Here is a 20,859-nt window from a genome sequence, read left to right on the forward strand (position 1 = left end):
TGGCTTCATGTCATTCTTGATGGACAGCTTATATATGTCCTTTCTCCTCTTTTGTGGTCTCTCTCACCTCAGTCAAAGGCTCCTGGGGTCCAGGCACCTGTATTCAAACAAACAGTCTGGGCATCTCGTTTCTGACCATCCCCTTGAGACCCCAGTGAGGACTGAGCCCTATGGCCTACGCCTCCCAAACCTGTCCTGTATCCATCCACTGCTCTGCCTTCCTCCAGTTCACCTTCAATGCCTTCTGTGTTTTTGCAACAACCCCTTGATGTGTCTCCTGCCCGCTTTTCATCACTGCCCACACAGCAGCCCCAGTTATCTTTTTTAAAAAACAATATGTGACTTTTTTTTTTTTTTTTGCTGGAAGACCCCTCGTGGTTTTCCAGTGCCCACAGTAGAAAACACATACACTTGACTGGCTCCCAGACCCCTAACTATCGGATCCTGGGTGTCGCCTTCAAGGTTCACTGGCCCAATCACCTCCCATGATGCTGGCTCCATCTGGTCTTGCACAACCCGTTCCCCCAGCCTACAAGGCCCCCACCTGCCACTCCACACTGAAGACGGTGCGGGGGGGGACCCTGACCTCATCCCATCTCAGTTAGAATGTCACCTCCTCCAGAGGCCGAGTCCCTCTAGGTCCTTTATTTTAATTCTCTGCCTTCCACGTGTGCATGCATGCTGTCACTTCCGTCGTGCCTGACTCTGTGCGACCCCATGGACTGTAGCCCACTAGGCTCCTCTGTCTGTGGGATTCTGCAGGCAAGAATACTGGAGTGGGTTGCTGTTTCCTTCTCCAGGGGATCTTCCCGATCTGGGGGTCGAACTTCCTGATCTGGGGATCGAACTTCCTGCATTGGTAAACAGGTTCTTTGCCATAAGCGCCACCTGGAAAGCACCACTATTTAATACTCTCCTTGTTTGTGTGTCTAATGGAATATCTGCCCTAAGGAAACAGGGGTGGTATTTCTGTGTGTATCTCCTAGAGCGGAGCCTGGCACAGAGCCGGTGCTGAGTCAATATTTACTGGGTACACGTCCATCTCACGGTAGTGGGCCATCTCTTCTAGCACCTGTTCTATCCGCTGGGGAACCTGAAAAATTTATGGGTCCTGGGGCACCACCTCCAGGGATGCTGATTAGGTTCATTTAGGGTAGGACCTAGGAATCTGCATTTTAAGGAAGTAGTCATTGTAATCCTGAGTCAGGTGGGCTTCTGACTTTGAGGACCTGTGTTATCAATAGCATTTATATGGCTATTAGCCCATTGGATCCTGACATACTTCTAGGAAGTATTAAGGCCAGGGATTCTAAATTTATATTTAAAATATAAAATATCTTTTAATATAAATATAGATATTTATATTTAAAACAACCTTTATAACAAGGTTGTTTTTGTTTTCTGAACAGGTAATACATTCACATGTATCAAAGGCAAAACAATATAAAAGGTTTTACATGAGAAGTCTCCCTTAAACCCTGCCCATCCAAGCCCTCCCCAGCCCCTGCTTAGGAAGCCGCTTTATGAATTGCTTGGATACATTTCTGATGCTTCTTTATGCAAGTAGAGGCAAATTCCAGCATATATTTTTATTTTTTCCCTTTTCAAATACAATGGAGAAGGAAATGGCAACCCACTCCAGTATTCTTGCCTGGAGAATCCCATGGACAGAGGAGCCTGATGGGCCTGTGGGATCCATGGGGTCGCACAGAGTCAGACATGACTGAGTGACTAACACACTTTCAAATACAAAGTCATAATCCACATGTTTAGCATCTTGGTTCTTTTTCACTTAACAGTATATCCTGGGAGAGATTTCTCCATCAGTGTATAGAGAACCTTCTTGGTTTTAAACTACCATGCATTCCACGTGGGGGAGGTTTATTAGTCAGCCCTAGAGGTGGACACTTGGCTTATTCACTTTTATGGAGAAGGGGGCCTGTTACCAACAGTGCCGCAGGGTATAATCTTGCTCCTGCATCATTCCTTTGCACATACAATTATGCATGTGTATCTCCAGGATGAATTCTTGGAAGTAAATTGCTGGGTCCTGGGTCAGATGGCTCCGTAATTTTAATGGACGTTATCAGATTTCTCTGACCATTTTGAATTTCCATTAGCAGTGGAATTAAGAGTCCCCCATTTTCCTACAATCTTTCTAATGAAGTGTGCTGTCAAATTTTGGGATCGTTACGAACCTGGTAGGTAAGAAATGCTGCCTCAATGTAGTGTGGGCTTTTTTTTTTTTTTAAGTGGCTTTATTTAGACATAAATGATGTGCAATAAATGGCAGGTTTTTAAGCTGTACAGTTTGAATGAAGAGTTTTGACATATATACACCAGTGAAGCCATCACCACAGTCAAGGTAATGAACATATCTGTTACCCTAAGAAGCTCTTTGCATCTCCTCCTTCAACACTAATCTGCTTTCTACCACCGTAAGAGTGCACACATATTTTAGACCTTGTGGAATAATATGGTGAGTATTCTTTTTTTGGTTTGGTTTTTCCACTCTGCTTCATTATTTGAGATTTTTCTGTGCTGCAGTATGTATATTAATGTTTCCTTTTTTTTTTTTTTACTCCTGAGTAGTATTCCATTTCATAGGTAAACCATAGTTTATTTATTTACCCATTGGAAGATTTCCAGTTTTGGACTGTTTAAGTTGTGAATACCCATGTATTATGTGCTATTTTTGTATTGACAAATTTTCATTTCTTTTGGGTAAATACTTACCCCTTGAGGCAGCTAGGATCTTGCTACCCAGACTGTGACCCTTAAACCTTTGCATCGTTTCCTGACCCTGGGGGATGGGTATGGCTTGGAGGAGGGCCAGATCAGATCATGGAGTCCCAGGGCGTGGCCCCCTTGCTTGGACTAAGCTTGAAATAACAGCTGCATTGAATACTATTTTGTATAAATAAGGAATACTGATTTTCATTTTAATTTTTTTTTACCATGCCACAGCTTGCAGAATCTTAGTTCCCCAACCAGGGATCGAACCCTTTCCCCCTTACGTGGAAGTATGGAGGCAGTCCTCATCACTGGACCAGGGAATTCTCAAGAATACTGATTTTTTTTTTATTTAAAGAAATGCTCATTCTTTCCAAAGGTCACATTCTGGGAGATGAGGTGAAGGAGTAAAGAGGCCATCTGGATCCTAGGTGGGACATGAGTGAAGCAGGAAAGACAGGGAGCCCAGTGGCTCTGAGGAGCGCTGGGCTGATGTCCTGCTTCACATCCTCAGGCACTTGTCCAGCTGGGCAGCCAGGATCTGCTGGTCATCTGTGTGTTTTCTCGGAGCCCCTGTATTTTGCAGCAGCTGACGATAGCGGGAGTAATAAACTTTCAGAGATCTCTTTGCTTAGTGGCGACCAGAGCACTTTTGCATGGTGATCATGTATATGGAGGAGGGAGGTTCCTGGTGTCAACCCCACGAGGGCAGCAGCTGTGGTCTGTTTGTTCACTACTGTTTCCCGTAACAGTGCCTGGTGCTTAGCGGGCGCAGTATGTTTTTTTGCTGAGTGCAGAAAGCAACCAGTTTTGGGTGGGGGTGTTTGCCAATGCTGACTGTACTTGTTAGGGGTGCCTTGCCTTGAGGAAGGGGCACTTGGGCTGTTAGAAAGAGTTAGTAGCATCCAAGTGGCTCCAGAAGGCTGGCCTGGGAAGGGCAAGGGAGAGGAGGAGGGTGGAGAAAAAGGAGGCCAGACAGGGCGGGGTGTTCTTGTAAACTCTGCTAAGGAGTATGAACGTCAATATTTGAACTTCTTGGGAAATCACTGGTAGAGTTTAAGCAATACAATGGCATGCAAAGATGTGTATTTTTAGAGATCCCCCTGGCTGCCGTAGGAGGGATGGACACCTGGAGGCTGGGTTGGGAGAGGCAAAGAAAGCCCAGAGTTGGGTGCTGGAGGAAATCTGGACAAAGACAGCATGACCTGCCTAGGACAGTGACCCAGGGCCGGGCCTGGGCTGATTTCTGGTAGCTAAAATATAGTGGTGATGGGAAAGAAGAGGGTGGAGCCAAGGAACTCTGGGGAAGGTGACAATATCCAGCATAAGGGGCCAAACCAGTCCTTGACATTCTCCAGGCTGGGTCTCTACCCTGGAAGCCAAGAACAAGGCTGAGACTTTTTTTTTTTTAATTGAGGTATAATTCACACACTGTTACATTCACTCCCTTAAGGTATGAAATTCATTCATCTCTAGTGTGTTTACAAGGTAGTCCAGCCATTGCATGCATGCTCAGTCTCTTCAGTCGTGTCCCACTCTGCAACCCCATGGACTGTAGCCCACCAGGCTCCTCTGTCCATGGGAATTCTCCAGACAAGCATACCGGAGTGGGTTGCCATGCCCTCCTCCAGGGGCCCTTCCTGACCCAGGGATTGAACCATGTGTCTCCTGCATTACAGGTGCATTCTTTACCCACTGAGTCACCTGAGAAGCCCAGTCCAGCCATTGCCTCCATCACATTCCAGAATGTTGTCTCAAAGAAAACCCAGTACCCATTGCAGTCCCCTCCCAGGGAGGATCAAGCTGTCCTAGAGGCCTTGTTTCTGTCCTGGTCAGTTCCCATGGAGCTGTGCAATCTTAGGCAAGTCCCTACCTCACCTTGGTCCCTAAAGGCCCTTCCAGCTGTGACTCCATGCAGTGATTCTGGGTGGGCAGATTATGTTATGGTCATACTCCCATGACTCTAATGTTAAGGATTTTTAATGGGGGAGGAGGGCTTGTTTCATTTTATTTTTTATGGTAATCAAGCACAGATGATTCTACTATAATTACCACCTTAATTAGCATCTTGGCATAAATCTCTGTCTTCATTTTTGGTTACCTCCTAAAGTTGCACTTCCGAAAGTGGAATTACTGATTCAGGGGATGGAGACATATTTAAAGTTGTTTGTATATATTGCTAAATTGTTTTCCAGAGAGGTTGCAAGAACAGGTCGTTTCATCAGACCCTTGTCAATTGAGTGCCTTTAGAAACCATTGTTCATTTCCCTGGCAAAATGAAAATGATGTGTGATTGTTTGAGTATGGATTTATTCGATCACCAGCTTGAGTAAGCACACTTACAGGCAGTTCTGAGTCTTCTATCCTCCCATTTGTGATCTGCCCTTCTGCTGTCGCCCTGGTGTCTTCTGGGAGGGCTGTGGGTTGCACCATTCTGGTGACACTCTTCACTTGTGAGTCCTGGGATCCCTGCGGTTGGGCACGATGACTGGGCTGCTTGATGGGTGACTTTCTAAAATGGTTTGAATTTATTTGTTTTTGCCTGTGCTGGGTCTTCACTGCTGCCTGGGCTTCTGTCGAGTTGCTGAGAGTGGGGGCTGTTTGTTGCAGCGTGGGCTTCTTATTGCAGTGGCTTCTCTTGTGGAGCACAAGCTCTGGAGTGCTTGGGCTCAGCTGTTGTGACTCCGGGCTCTAGGACACAGGTTCAGTAGTTGTGGCGCTCTGGCTTAGATGCTCCACAACATGTGGGATCTTCCCAGACCAGAGATCGAACTTGAGTCTCCTTCGTCTCTTGCGTGGGCTGGCAGATTGTTTAGCACTGAGCCACTAGGGAAGCCCTTAGTGGGGTTGACTTGTAGCAAACTCTCCAGAACTTAGACATCGTCAGGCCCCTCTGCCTATGGATGTCAGGCGAGTGTATTCTCCTTCTCCTCGGTTCTGTCTTGTCTCAACAAAAATTTGAAGCCATGAACGTTAGAGCCCACAGCGTGTCATAGCTCTCGGACAGACCCTGTTATAGCTCTCAGGTCTCGAACAGACTGTGTTATAGCTCTTAGACAGATCAGTGTTACAGGTCTGTGTTACAGCTCAATTTTATTTAGAAAATAGCAGGAAAATCCATCCTTGAGGCATGAGGGCATGCCGATCCAAAGACGCTCGAAGAGAAGAGAGGGGGTCCCTGGCCCTTTGGCTCCTCTTTTTATATGTTTTTTCCTCCCACCCTGGGCCTGCCCTATGTAAATTGGGCTAGCCAGGAGTGCTGTTTGTTCTACCTGAGGTCCTCACTCCTGTCTTCAGACCTTCTTTTGATCTATTTTCCAGGCTTTTTACTTCCTTGTCTTTTAGCCACGGCCATTCTGGACTCCTGTTTCCTATTCTAACTACCTAACAGTCTCTTGCGTTGGCCGGCAGATTCTTTAGCACTGAGCCACTAGGGAAGCCCTTGGTGGGTTGACTTGTAGCACTCTCCAGAACTTAGACATCATCAGCTAAGTATTAGCAGAACTGCCCAGTTACTCCTATAAGACCTCAGAGCATTTTAGCACCAATTCAGAACAAGGAGCCTTCCCCCTCCATGTTCCACTAGAAGGCAAATTTTCTCTGAGGGTAGGTTGGCTTTTTGAAGAGGACCAATAATTTCTTGATGGCTCAGCTGGTAAAGAATCTGCCTGTAATGCAGGAGACCTGGGTTCGATCCCTGGGTCAGGAAAAGCTTCTGGAGAAGGGAATGGCTACCCATTCCAGTATTACTGCCTGGAGAATTCCATGAACAGAGGAGCCTGGTGGGCTACAGTCCATGGGGTCGCAGAGTCCAACACAACTGAGTGACTAACACACACACTCACACACACACACAAAGAATGTCTATGCTGTGATGTGGGAGAATCAAGGTGCCCAAAGCTAGAGCAGGTTCTGGTTTGAGTGATGGGGGAGGGGATGGGTGACTCTGCTGAATGGAATTGCTCTAAAGATGGGAATATCCATCCATTATTGAAACTCAGAGTTTCTGTCAAGCGAGGATAGGATCCACAGTAAGCCGTAAATGGGGCCAGAGTCCCCAGAGCAGGGACCTCCCAGAGGCCTCACGGGGGATCTTTTGTTTCTAAAAACAAAGTCACTGAATTGCTCTGCTCACATTTTCCTGATGACTTTGCTGCGGGGCATGTCCCCTGACTGAGGAGGAAGTGGAGAGACAAAGGAGGGGGTGAGGTGCCCTGGGAGGGGGGCCCTGAGTCAGCAGCGGGGGCCCGCTTGAGTGGGAGCTTCTAGGCCTCTCTCCCCAGGGCCTCAGTCTGGCTGCAGGCAGTAGCTCTGTGTATGGGGAGGTTTGGGGTATGGGTCTTCCACAGAGGGTCCCGACAGCCCCTGGTGTGCTGACAGCAGCTGGTGTGGAGGAGGGAGGCTTGCTTTAGAGGCAGGGTGCAGGGTTGGTACGGCCACCAGTGAAGGGACCAGGGTGGGGAGGCTGGAAGCAGGCAGGGGGCGGGGCAGTTTTTAGCCTCCCTGAACCTGTTTGCTCAGCTCCTGGGGCTTCCCCTCCTTTGTCCTGTGGAGCCAGGTGAATCTTACATGTGTCCTCTGAGTGGGCTTTAGTTTGGGACTTCAACCCATGTGGCTGGGACGCAAACCCAGCCAAAACCCACGGTACCTGGGTTTTCAGGACCTAATCAAGCTCTGATCCTTGATGTCTCATTGCAGAAAAAATTCAGTGAGAGATAAAGTGATAGGTACGAAGTGGATTTAATTCAGATTTGGAGAGAAGCACACTCCACAGACAGAGTGTGGGCTATCGCAGAGGGCGAGTCAGTTCAGTCACTCAGTCACATCCATCTCTTTGTGACCCCACGGACTGAAGCCTGTCAGGCTTCCCTGTCCATCACCAACTCCCAGAACTTGCTTAAACTCATGTCGATCGAGTTGGTGATGCCATCCAACCATCTCATCCTCTGTCATCCACTTCTCCTCAACCTTCAATCTTTCCCAGCATCAGGGTCTTTTCAAATGAGTCAGTTCTTCACATCAGGTGGCCAAAGTATTGGAGTTTAGCTTCAGCATCAGTCCTTCCAATGAATATTCAGGACTGATCTCCTTTAGAATGGACTGGTTGGATCTCTTTGCAGTCCAAGGGACTCTCAAGTGTCTTCTCCAACACCACAGTTCAAAAGCATCAATTCTTTGGTGCTAGCTTTCTTTATAGTCCAACTCTCACATCCATACATGATTACTGGAAAAACCTTGATTGAGGATCAAGGTCTAATTAAAGTCAGCTTGTCTGCCATCTTGGACCCATTTGGTTCTAATCGGTTTATGTTGTCCCCTTGGGCTAGGTCATTCTTTCAGAAAGTTGTGCCCTGTCCCCCTCCCTCCTGTTACCTGAGGACTCAGGACAGCTCGCTAGATGGAGCCACTGTTTTCCTCTGTGTCAGAGGCTATGGAAATGGCCTCTGCCCTCCCTGTTACCCGTTGGCCCTCTCCTCCCAGGCATGGGGTCATTTCTGAAAACTAGACCAACCCTAGCCTGCACTGCCCGAATTATCCAGAAAACCCTGGAGTCGGGTGGATACCCTCTTTCGTGTCCCTGTAGACCTGTGCTCCTTACCTCGAAACCTGATAGCCACGCTGTCCCTACAAGGGAACTGGGTATAGGAGACCCAGTCCCTCCTTCAGAACAGGGGCGAGGCAGGTAGGTACAGATGGCCCAGCTGAGTGCCTGGATGGAAGCGTGGCCCGCGGGGATGCTCTGCTATGCACGGTCTGTACTGGAGACGCCATTTAGGAAGCATCTCATCTGGGCTTGAGCCCCGGGGAGGGGGAGTGGGCTCCGGTGCATGGGGATCAGCGGCCTCCTCCACTTCTGTCTAGTGAGGCCAGCCTTCTCCCAACCACAGCCCCATGCCTGGAAGAGCCCTGGGACCCTGCATGCTGGTCAGTCAGATGAGTTCCAGGTTGCAGGAGGGTTAGTTGGTGGACACAGAAACCTCAGAACACCTGCCTGGCAGTGCTCCCAGCTCTTGAGCCACCATCCACCTGAAGGGGCAGCGGGAACTCTGGGTGCCCTTGGAGCCCAGAAATCAGCAATGCTAGGGGTGCCCCAGAGTGTTTGCAGAAAGGGAGGACAGGACGTGTCCGTCATACACCTGGACACAGGCAACTCCGTCTCTCCCGACTCTTATCCCTGCTGTTCCAGGTGTCCGGATTCTGCCTGCTCAGCTCCTGAAGACCCCCTCCCTTCTCTGTTCCCTCCCTGCCCTGCCTCACACCTGGAGGGAGAGGGGCTTGCAACAACACAACGCGGGGAGGTTGCAACAGGGGTGCCCACCCTCTTTGTCTGCACCTCTGGGATCAGAAGCAGCTATCAGAGCACAAATTCTTCGCTATTTGGAGGACAGTGTCCTTTGCCCACCCTGGCTCCCACAAACTGTGTGCAAATTGCTCCAGGAACACACAGATGCCTGCCTGTGGCTGCGGGTTCTGAGGGCTTGCTGCCACTGTGCTAAGAGCTGAAAGTGACCAAGATTAACTGCAGTTTTATGGTCCCCCTGGAAGTTGCTGGCCTTCAGTAGATTCCAGAGTTCCGAAATGGCTACATCAGACAGACTCGGCGAGTGTCCTTGTTGTCTAGGTGGGGAGACAGTTTCCTGGTGCTTGCGACACCTCTGTATGCCTAGAATTCTCTCCTATTTACAACCATATTAATCATTTTTTAAATAGTTCAGTGGCATTAAGTACATTCACATCGTTGTACAACCGTCATCACCACTTCAGAAGTCTTGCAAAACCGAAACTCTGTTAATCCATTATATATAACTCCTTATTCCCTCCTCCTCCAAGCTCCTGGAAACCATCATTTTACTTACTGCTTCTATGAATTTGATGCTGGCTACCTCATATAAACGGAATCATACCGTGTTTATCTTTTTATTTCACCTAGCATAATGACTTCAAGGTTCAGCCTTGCTGTATCATGTGGCACACTTTCCTTCCTTTTAAAGCCTGAATAATATTCCACTATTGGGCTTCCCTGGTGGCTCAGCAGTAAAGAATTCACCTGCTATGCAGGAGATGCAGGGTCTATCCCTGGGTGGGGAAGATCCCCTGGATTAGGAAACGATTACCCACTCCAGTATCCTTGCCTGGGAAATCCCATGGACAGAGGAGCCTGGTGGGCTACAGTCCATGGGGTTTCAAAGAGTCGGACATGACTTAGTGACTAAACCACAACAGCGATATTCCATTATATGAGTAATACTACATTTTATTTATCTATGCATCCATTGATGAGCACTTGGATTGGTTTTTTTTGGCAATTGTAAATAATGCTGCTATGTTTATTTATTTTCATTTATTTTTCTTTTGTTTTCTACTTACCAAAGTAATATACATCTTAATCACTTCAAGCATGACATTACAGAAATACATTTAAAGGGAAAGTCCCTGTTATTGTACACCTGAAAAAGAAAAGAAATAAAGAAAGTTTAGTTGCTCAGTCATGTCTGACTGTTTGCGACCCCATGGACTGTAGCCTGCCAGTCTCCTCCGTCCATGGGATTTTCCAGGCAAGAGTACTGGAGTGGGTTGCCATTTCCTTCTCCAGAGGATCTTCCCCACCTAGGGATCGAACCTGGGTCTTTCACATTGTAGGCAGGACACTTTACCGTCTTGAAGGGAACCAGTATTAACAGTTTCATATTACCAGAATCGTGTCAGGATTCTCATTTAGGTATATACTGACATATAATTTTTAAAAGTGGAATTAGGTACTGTACATGCTTAAATATTGTTTAATGTTTTATTCTGAGCTAATTTCCAATTTCCAGAAAAATTGCAAGACTATTCAAAGAATTTCTCTTTACCACATTTACTTTATCTTCTCTCACTTGTTTTTTCTGAAGTCTCCTGGCAGATATAATGTCCCTTTACTTCTAAATACTTTATATTTTCTAAAAACAAGGACTGCCACTAACATTGTCCCTTAATACAATGATCAAAATCAGGAATACAGTATTATTGTAATTTACTGATTTAGTTGGATATCACCAATTAGCCAATAGTGTCCTTAATAACAAAAGAAAATCTCATATTTTTCTTAGATAATGGTAAACATTAAGTTGTCTCCCTGTTTTTCACAATTAATTGTCATGTCTTATTCGCCTTGTTTAAACTAGAATGGTTATTCAGGCTCTGACTTTTACGTTGAGTTGCTTTGACAAGTACAAGTCGGTTATTTTGTAAAATGCTTCTTAATTTAAACTCCTCTGATGTTTCCTCATGATGAGATACAGATTATGCACTTTTTTCAGGAGTACCCCAGAAGTGAAGTTGTGTTCTTCTCAGTACATCATATCAAGAGACACATGCTATTCATCTTCCCATTACTGGTGACTTGAACAGATAGTATCTGTTGTAAATTTTCTTTCTTTTCTTTTTTTTAAGGTTGAAGTTTAATTTAAAATACTATGTTCATTTCAGGTGTACAGAAAAGTGGTTTGGATTACTTTCCATTATATGTTATTACAAGGTATTTAATGTAGTTCCCTGTGCTATATATTAGGTCCTTGTCATTTATAATTTTATATATAGAGGGGTGTATATCTTAGTCCCAAACTCCTAATTTATCCCTCCCCAACTCCCTCCTCCCTTGTGGTAAGCATAGGTTTGTTTTCTATGTCTGTGAGTTGGTTTCTGTTTTGTGAAGAAGTTCATTTGTATCACTTTTTAAAACAGTTTCCACATATAAGTGATATTATATCATATTTGTCTTTCTCCGTCTTCACTTAATACGATAATCTCTAGGTCCATCCGTGTTGCTGCAAACGGCGTTATTCCATTCTTTTTCATGGCTGAGTAATATTCCAGCAGATATATATGGACCACACCTTTATCTATTCATCTTTTGGTGGACATTTAGGTTGCTTCCATGTCTTGGCTATTGAATAGTGCAAACATTGGGGTGAGTGTCTATGTTGAGTTAGATCTGTCTCCAGATATATGCCCAGGTGTGGGATTGCAGGATCATATGGTAACTATAATTTTTTTATTTTATTTTATTTTTTGCCTGTACTGGGGTCTTCACTGCTGTGTGCAGCTTTCTCTAATCACAGCAAGTGGGGCTACTCTAGTTGCAGTGCACAAGCTTCTCACTGTGGTGGCTTCTCCTGTTGTAGAATATGGGCTCTAGAGCGTACGGACTTCAGGAGTTTTGGTTCACAGTCTTTATTTATGTACTTGGCTGCAACAGGTCTTAGCTGCAGCGTGTAGGGTCTTTAGTTCTGGCATGAAAACTCTTAAAGAATTTAGTTCCCTGACCAGGGATCGAACCAGGGCCCACCACATTGGAAGCAGGGAGTCCTCGCCACTGGACCACCAGGGAAGTCTTTTGTAGACTTTATAACGATGGCCATGCTGACTGGTGTGAGATGATACCTCATGGTAGTTTTGATTTGCATTTTTCTAATAATTAGTGATATTGGGCATCTTTTCATGCTCACATGCGTTTCATGTGCCTGTTGGCAATCAAAACAATTTTTTAATCAGGTAAAATGTACATAGAGTGAAATGTGCACATCTTGAATTAACTGGTTGATGAATTTTGTTGGGTACGTCAGTTTAACCAACACCCCAGTCAAGTTATATACCGTTTGCAGTTTGTTTTTTTCATTAAGATATGATTCATACATCTTTGGAGAAGGCAATGGCAACCCACTCCAGTACTCTTGCTTGGAAAATCCCATGGATGGAGGAGCCTGGTGGGCTGCAGTCCATGGGGTCCCGAAGAGTTGGACACGACTGAGTGACTTCACTTTCACTTTTCACTTTCACTCATTGGAGAAGGAAATGGCAACCCACTCCAGTGTTCTTGCCTGGAGAATCCCAGGGATGGGGGAGCCTGGTGGCTGCCGTCTATGGGGTCACACAGAGTTGGACACAACTGAAGCGACTTAGCAGCAGCAGCAGCATATATCTTCCCTTATGGGTTAGAATAAGTTTTTGCCCAGTATTTTAGAGGAAGGAGCCAGAGTTTAGCTTTAGTTTAGTTTAGCCAGACTGCCACTAAAGAGCACGGCTTTAGAGTCATGTAGATTTAGGATCAATTTCTGCTCTGACACTTATAGTTCATATAAGGTGACTTTTAGCTCTCTAAGTATTAATTTTTTCATCTTTAAAATGGGGATGTTACCTAGCTCAGAACAGTGTCTCAAGAATTGAGTCCCTGAAACACCTAAGAGCCCTTATAAATAAGTTTTTTTAATGAAGAAACCAGTAGAAAAACCAACAAAAGATATGAACACTCTATTAACAGAAGAAAACAGTCATTTGTAGAGTCACTAAACCTATCAAAAGCTGTCCAGCCACACCGATGATCAAACAGATGCAAGTCAGAGTAACAGTGACAGAATTTTTCAGCTGTCAGATTGGCAGGGATTAAAAAGGTACATAATCTGTCATGTTGGCAAGGCTTTAAGAGGTAGGCACTTGACAGTACATTGGCTCTGTATACTTGAAGGATAATTTGGCCTTATCTGTTAACATTGTTAAGTGCTCACACCCTTTATCCGAGTAGTTATTCTTTTGCCATTTATTCTACATATGTTGAGTTGCTAAGTCATATCTGACTCTTTGCAACCCCATGGACTGCAGCATGCCAGGCTTCCCTGTTCATCACTACCTCCTGGAATTTGCCCAAACTCATGTCCATTGTGTAGATGAGGCCACCCAACCATCTCATTCTCTGTCGTCCCCTTCTCCTCCTGCCCTCCATCTTTCCCAGCATCAGGGTCTTTTCCAGTGAGTCAACTCCACATCAGGTGGCCAAAGGATTGGAGCTTTAGCTTCCACATCAGTCCTTCCAGTGAATCTTCAGGACTGACTTCCTTTAGGATTGACTGGTTTGATCTCTTTGCTGTCCAAGGGACTCTCAAGAGTCTTCTCCAGCACCACAGTGCAAAAGGATCAATATGCTGGTGCTCAGCCTTCCTCATGGTCCACTCTCACATCCATACAAGACTACTAGAAAAACCATAGCTTTGTCTATATAGACCTTTGTGAGCAGAGAGATGTCTCTGCTTATGTGCCTGTACAAATGGGCAAAGTGTGTGTTTTGTTGCAAAATCCATCAAAGCATAAGCAACCCTCAATAGAGCAAATTAGTTATGACTCACGTTTGCAATGAAATACTATGCAGTTAATGAAAGGAATGAGGAAGCTCTAACATGACATGTTAAATTTTTACAATAAACTGTATAATGAAAAAAAAATTTAAAACAGCATCTAGACTCTCATATTCCTTTCCATGAGAAAAGTGTTCTGATTTAGCAATACTCAGTTCACTGATGCCTGTGGTTAATGATCACAGCTAAGTCAGGGACATTTTTGTTAGGTGCAACAAGCAATTCTTCCAGCAGTTAAGCTTCATCGGACCATGCTATTTTGAGATGTTCCGTGGTGGTGTACACGCCTGGGGGCAGGTGTGCCACCATACTTGTTATGGTTAAAAACTTCATAGAGGCTAGAATTAGAAACAGCAAATAGTCATTAACAGAGTGGCAAGTGGGTTCTCCTTTTAGGTCTACTGAGAAGGAGGCCCGTGTGTTATTTAGGTGCTCGAAGGCAATGGCACCCCACTCCTGGAAAATCCCATGGACGAAGGAGCCTGGGAGGCTGCAGTCCATGGGTTGCTACAAGTCCGACACGACTGAGCGACTTCACTTTCACGCATTGGAGAAGGAAATGGCAACCCACTCCAGTGTTCTTGCCTGGAGAATCCCAGGGATGGGGGAGCCTGGTGGGCTACCGTCTATGGGGCTGCACAGAGTCGGACACGACTGAAGCGACTTAGCAGCTTAGCAGACATTCATTATTCATTCAACAAACATTTCCTGAACAGCTGCTATGCACCAAAATGTTGCCCTTGGGGCTGGAGTTAGAACCCTCATGTAAGGACAATACTCAAAGTATGACTGAGGATATGATAATAAAAGACAGCAACCTGCATTGTCACTATAATAATGATAAAGAGGAACCCTTGACAGCATCAGAAAGAAGTTCTCTGAGAGCAGGGGCTGTATTGTTCACAGCATCTGCATTCACAGCACTCTAGTCCGTGCTTGGCACATAGCTGGTTAATATCTGGAATTTGCTAAATGAATGAGTGAATGAACAAATGAATTGATAGAATCAGGGTTCTAACAAATAACAGAAGAGGGACTTCCCTGGTGGTACAGTGGATAAGAATCCACCTGCTTATACACGGAACACAGGTTCGATCCCTGGTCTGGGAAGAGTCCAGGTGCCGCAGAGCAACTAAGCCTGTGCACCAGGGCGTCTGAACCTGTGTGCCTAGATCCCGGGCTCCACAATAAGAGAAGCGACCACAATGAGAACCCTGCACCCTGCCACGAGGAGTAGGCCCCTCTCGCCACAACTGGAGAAAGCCTGCACACAGCCACCAAGACCCACTGCAACCAAAAATAAATACATTGTAAATAAATAACAGAAAACACACTCCAATTAGGATAATTTGAGGAAAGACTCTTCATGAAAGGGCATGTGAGTGCGTGAGGACTGTTGGAGAAGCACAGGGGATGGTACAGAAACCCAGGTGGACGGATGTTGTCACACCTGTAGGCTGTAGGAGGCGAGAGGAATTGGGTCACCGGAACTGGGAGGGAACCGGATTCACAGCCTCCTCAGCTCCTATTGAATCGCCTGGGGAGCCAGAGGGCAGGGAGCCTGAATGTCTCCGTCAGGCTGCACACCTGAAGGTATTTATCACACACTCCCAGGGGCCTGGTCCTTTACCCGCACTGTTCCAAACTCTGTGAGAGGAGGGGTGTCACGGCCATGTTGCTGAGGAAACAGGATGAGATTAGCTCGGTCCCTTGCCCCAGCTATGATTAGGAAGAGGCAGAACAACTATCCTAAGAAATGCCAACATCTGTGGAGATTTTAAACCCAGGTGGCCCAGAGCTGTGGGGCCCACAGACAGACTGGATAGTTGGGAGGCAAATTATTAATACTACTCTGGGCCTCAGTCTCCCCATCTGGAAAAGGGAATGATACCCATCTTCGAGAATTATTGAGATGATTCAATAACAGTGATATAGAAATTGGCACGTGGTCAACAAAAGGAAAATGTTGACGTGCAAAGAGTATGAAACATGGTTTTGGGTGGGAGAGTGTGGTTGTTCATTTCTGGTTAATTACTTTATACTTGTATTCATCAGTTTTTTGGCCCCAAACAGATAATGGTTAGATACCAAAGCAAGTTGCTTTCCCCACTACTCTGTTCTTTTTTTCCCTCCCTCCTCTCTCTCTTCCTTTAACCTGGGGCCTTTCGGGGTCCTCTGCCTCAGTTTTGTGTGTTTGACCCTAGGCCCCTGGGCCATCCTCTGAGTGGCCACATGGCCAGTGCCTGCCACAGCTGGGGAGTCGTCCTCCACTTGGAATTCAGGGACCTCTTCCTCCTCCCTGCCTGCAGCCGCTCCCTCCTGGGAGCCAGGAGAACCAGGAGAGGGCCCGAGGCAAAGATGTGGATCCTCGATGCGACTGGCCTGCTTCCTCCTGCAATTCTAACTGATGGGCTTCCAGAAGCGGACACTCTTTGCTATTTATTCTATTAACATTTATAACAATTCCTCAAAATGGATATCATCCCATTTTACAAAGAAGGGAACTATGGATCACAGAGATTAAATAAATTTGGCCACAAATCGTACATGTGGCAGAGCCACAGCAAATGGGAATGCCTCTGCATCTCCTTTCTTATCCTTTCTTAACCTTTCTGGAGCCTCCAGTATGTTTTCTGAAGACTTAAAGAGCTTTAATTTTCTAATTATAAAAGCAATTTGTTGTTGTTGTTTAGTCGCTAAGTCGTGTTTGACTCTTTTCTGACCCTATGGATTACAGCCCACCATGCTCCTCTGTCCACGGATTTTTGCACGCAAGAGTACTGGAGTGGGTTGCCATTTTCTTCTCAAGGGAATCTTCCTGACCCAAGGATAGAACCTACCTCTCCTGCATTGGCCGGCAGGTTCTTTACTACTGAGCCACCAGGGAAGCCCTATAAAAGCAATACTGGATTATAATAGAAAATATGTAAAGTAGGAGGGACATTTTCACATAGCTGCAGCCGTACAGTCTGTGTAAGTTTGCGGCTTTTTTTCATGTAACATTATAGTACATGCCTCGTTCCACAGTCCTAGAAATTCTTTGTAAACCTTATTTTCAGTTCAGTTCAGTTCAGTCGCTCAGTCGTGTCTGACTGTTTGCAACCCCATGGATCACAGCACGCCAGTCCTCCCTGTCCATCACCAACTCCCGGAGTTCACCCAGACTCACATCCATCGAGTCAGTGATGCCATCCAGCCATCTCATTCTCTGTCGCCCCCTTCTCCTCCTGCCCCCAATCCCTCCCAGCATCAGAGTCTTTTCCAATGAGTCAACTCTTCGCATGAGGTGCCCAAAGTGCTGGAGTTTCAGCTTTAGCATCATTCCTTCCAAAGAAATCCCAGGGCTGACCTCCTTCAGAATGGACTGGTTGATCGCCTTGCAGTCCAAGGGACTCTCAAGAGTCTTCTCCAACACCACAGTTCCAAAGTGGCTGCTAATAATCCCTCAGCTGGGTACACTAGCATTTACTTAAACAATCGTCTATTGTCAGACCATCCGGTGGTTTCCAGTTCCTTGCTGTCAGCAACATGGCTGCAAAGAGCATCTTTTTATTCAGAAAGCTTTTTCTGTTTGTCCTGTTTCCTTAAGATGGTTTCTCAGAAGTGGAAATACTGGTTCAATTACCAGTTTGCGTTTTATGTTTCTTTGTACATATTGCCAAATTGTTCCCCAAAGGGTGGCCCCGGCAGAGTGGAGAGCATTTTGAGGGTAGTTTTCTGCTCTTAACTGGCTTTGTATTCCTTCCCAAAAGTCTCATAAGGAGAATGGCCCAGAGCGTGGTGGAAGTGATGGAAGACTCCAAGGGAAAGGTCCAGGAGAACCTTCTGGCCAACGGAGGTAGGTCCCTGAAGCACGCTTATGATGGTCCTTTCCCAGCTTATTCTAGTCCATTCGTGGTCCCAGCTGTGGCCACACAGGAGGGCTGAAATGACACGGCACCGCGGAGGCTCCAAACTGACATGCCAGGCAGATGCTGTCCACGCCGCTTAGAGCACAGTGGCACCGCTGTTTGGAAGACTCCAGTCTCCCTTATATTCCTTCTGTCTCATTTCTAAAGCACCTGGCTTTTCTTACCTGTGGCTGAGCTCCTCAGTGAAATTTGAGATTAAAATGGATTCAATGGGGTTTAGGGGTTAGTTGGCCCATGCACCTTCTCTGTCAGCCTCCCTTCTATCCCCACACCCTAACTGATTTAATCCTATCCCCAAAGGAGGCTGGAATACCTCCAACTGGATTCTTTAGCTGTGCCCAGTAATTAGATGAGGGTTAGACCAAAAACACTTTGTGTAGCGGGTTTGCATTTGGAATTTCTGTCTCCTACGCTGATAGGACAAGCCTGTAGATTCCAAGCATGTTTTGGTCTATGTATTAGGGCACAATTTGAGTGCCTTTAAAATGTGCAAGACAAAAACTCTGAGGCTTTGGGAACCTTAGAATTAGATGTTTCAATATCCGTAGAGATAATTAAACTCATGGCTCTATGCATCAGTATACTGAAAATGAAAGCATATATTCTATATTTAATATGTCATTTAGTACATATTATTAATATTATACATGAATATACATATATAATATTATACATTACAATAACATAATATTATGCATAATTACACACATATAATATTTAAAATATATCAATATTATAAATTTATTACGTATATATTCATGTTTTTTCCCCCCGGAACCTTTTTTTTTTTGATTGCCACATGCCATGCAGGATCTTAGTTCCCCAACCAGGAATTGAACCCGTGCCCCCTGCGGTGGAAAGGCAGAGTCCGATCCACTGCACCATTAGGGAGCTCCCATCTGGGAACCTTGGAAACCATTAGTTATATTTGCTTGATTAAATTGATAAAGAGAAATGTTCGTATTCCTAAATCAGAACTTAGTTTTGTATATTACTGCAGTCTAATGACTCCATCCTCTAACGTTGCAGGTTTGAAAGAAAAAATGAAGTGTTTAAAGAGTAGGTTGTGTGTCGTTTGCTGTGTGTGTTCAGTGTGACGCCTGCGTGCCCCTGGGAAGGTGGAATCTCAGTCTGGTTGTAGGGATACAGTGACCAGGTGACGACGGATTTCTCAAGTGACAACCTCATGGCTTGGTCACAGTGTCCATATAACACAGACAGCAACTGTTTCTTCCCTTCCCCCTCTTCCTCGCGTCTCCCCTGCCTCCCCCAGCAGCACCGCATGCCTCCTGGAGTTCAGTATTGACTTTGGCATCTTTTTGTTTGTGGTTTGCTTCTTGCCTTGATGGCCATCCCCAGCATCCTCCTGCCTGCGAGGGCTGGCTGTTGGGTGGACCCTGACATCCTTAAACGCCAGGCTTAGCTTTGTGTGGCCTCAATGGGGGTCTCTCATACACTCTTAGAGCCTCTCCTGGGAGAGCCTCTGTGCTCTAACAGGCCATTTCTGGTTTTCCCGTTAGAAGGTGTTGTTTGCATTGGTTTTTCTCCAACCTGCTCAGACTGGTGGAATTAAAACCAGCAAATCCCATTAGGTAGGACATATACAAATCTTGGCAGACCAGAAGTCGCCAAAATGCCTTCCCAAATGCAATCTGTTAATTACACTGAGATTCCTCGCCTGTGTGCTAATCCAAAAAATTGTTTTGTTGAGTTGATGAACTGATTTATTTCCCAGCAGGTAACTCATAGGGCCCTAGACGGAAATGCTGACTTAGGACTACTTTTCTATCTGAGAAACCTGGTCTTTAGGATTCGAGAACTGACTCATTTGAAAAGACCCTGATGCTGGGAAAGATTGAAGGCGGGAGGAGAAGGGGACGACAGAGGATGAGATGCTTGGATGGCATCACCGACTCAACGGACATGAGTTTGAGTAAACTCTGGGAGTTGGTGATGAACAGGGAGGCCTTGTGTGCTGCAGTCCATGGGGTCACAAAGAGTAGGACATGACTAAGCGACTGAACTGAACTGAGGATTCGAGAATGTGAGCTCACTTGACAATAATGATCAAAATGCTTACATTCTATTCAAAATTCACGTCAGTTAAAATTAGGTGTCATTATTACATCGTATCCATCCTCAGTCTCCTCTCAGGAGGAGAGAATCCAGCCTTATTTGTTTCCATCTATTTCGTTATCTCTAGGCCTCCTGGGAGTCAGGTCCCCATGATTTTCCAAAGCTGGTCTGGTACCCAGCCCTGTGCAAACAAAAGTCAAGGACCCTCGGGTAGCGTTCATGGCCCGCTCTTGAACATTCATCACGCACAGCAGCATAGGAAAGTCTCTGAAAAGTACTGCAGTCAAGACACCTTTGAGACAGTTTGGCTCAGGCTCTCCTGATAGTCTGCCTGCAATGCAGGAGACCCAGGGTGGAGCCCTGGGTCAGAAAGATCGCCTGGAAAAGGGAATGTCAACCCACTTGCCTGGAGAATCCCACGGATAGAGGAGCCTGGTGGGCTACAGTCCATGGGGTGGCAAAGAATCAGACACGACTGAGTGACTAACACTTTCAACTTTCTTGATATTATTCGGATGGACGAGGAACTATTTTTCTTCTAGAGAGCACCCAGAGAGCTAGTGATAGAATTAACTGCAGGAGCTCAGGGTTTCTCCAGCAGGTGAGATTTTAATCTGATCTCTCTGAGGTTACCCCCCAGGTCTTCTGGGCTATGTTTCCTGGAGGGCCAGGAGCCCCGGCCTTGGAGCGGTCAGCCTTGGCCCTTTGCGACCTTGGCAAGTCACCTTCCTGGGTCTTAGTTTTCTTGCCTCTATGGACTTAATCCCTTTACGGTTCTCGGCCTGGGCACCTTTTGTTTCCATCTGTTCTTTGCTTCTTGCTGCGCTTGAAGCGGGAAGGACACAGGCGTGTGTGATTGCAGCAGAGCTGAGCAAACATGCCCTGGTCTGGCCGGGGCCCTGGAAGGCTCAGGGTCGGAACCACCTGACAGTCCGTCTGGCTGTCTGGCCTCTGTCAGTGTGGTCACCGGT

The 20,859-nt window shown here is 46.1% G+C and overlaps 1 protein-coding gene across 29 annotated transcripts in view; it reads left to right on the forward strand.

The window, feature by feature from the left end:
* The window catches only part of ATP6V1C2 (ATPase H+ transporting V1 subunit C2), a 61,064-nt gene that overhangs the window by 15,090 nt on the left and 25,115 nt on the right, over positions 1–20,859 (forward strand). For 15 of the 29 annotated variants that reach the window (XM_086325588.1, XM_086325595.1, XM_086325596.1 and 12 more), the window contains exon 4: positions 17,654–17,739. The exons of 6 other annotated variants lie outside the window; for them this stretch is intronic. In XM_086325588.1, the coding sequence (XP_086181714.1) occupies positions 17,654–17,739 (86 nt within the window). Of the gene's footprint in view, positions 1–17,653; positions 17,740–18,841; positions 18,872–20,859 lie in introns of all 29 variants that reach the window. 8 more of the 29 variants (XM_086325584.1, XM_086325590.1, XM_086325583.1 and 5 more) reach the window with 1 other exon arrangement.

The sequence above is a fragment of the Bos grunniens genome, chromosome 11 (genome assembly GCF_055505025.1).
Source record: "Bos grunniens cultivar Pamir isolate PY7600 chromosome 11, Bosgru_T2T1.0, whole genome shotgun sequence".
In the NCBI taxonomy this organism is placed as follows: Eukaryota; Metazoa; Chordata; class Mammalia; order Artiodactyla; family Bovidae; genus Bos; species Bos grunniens.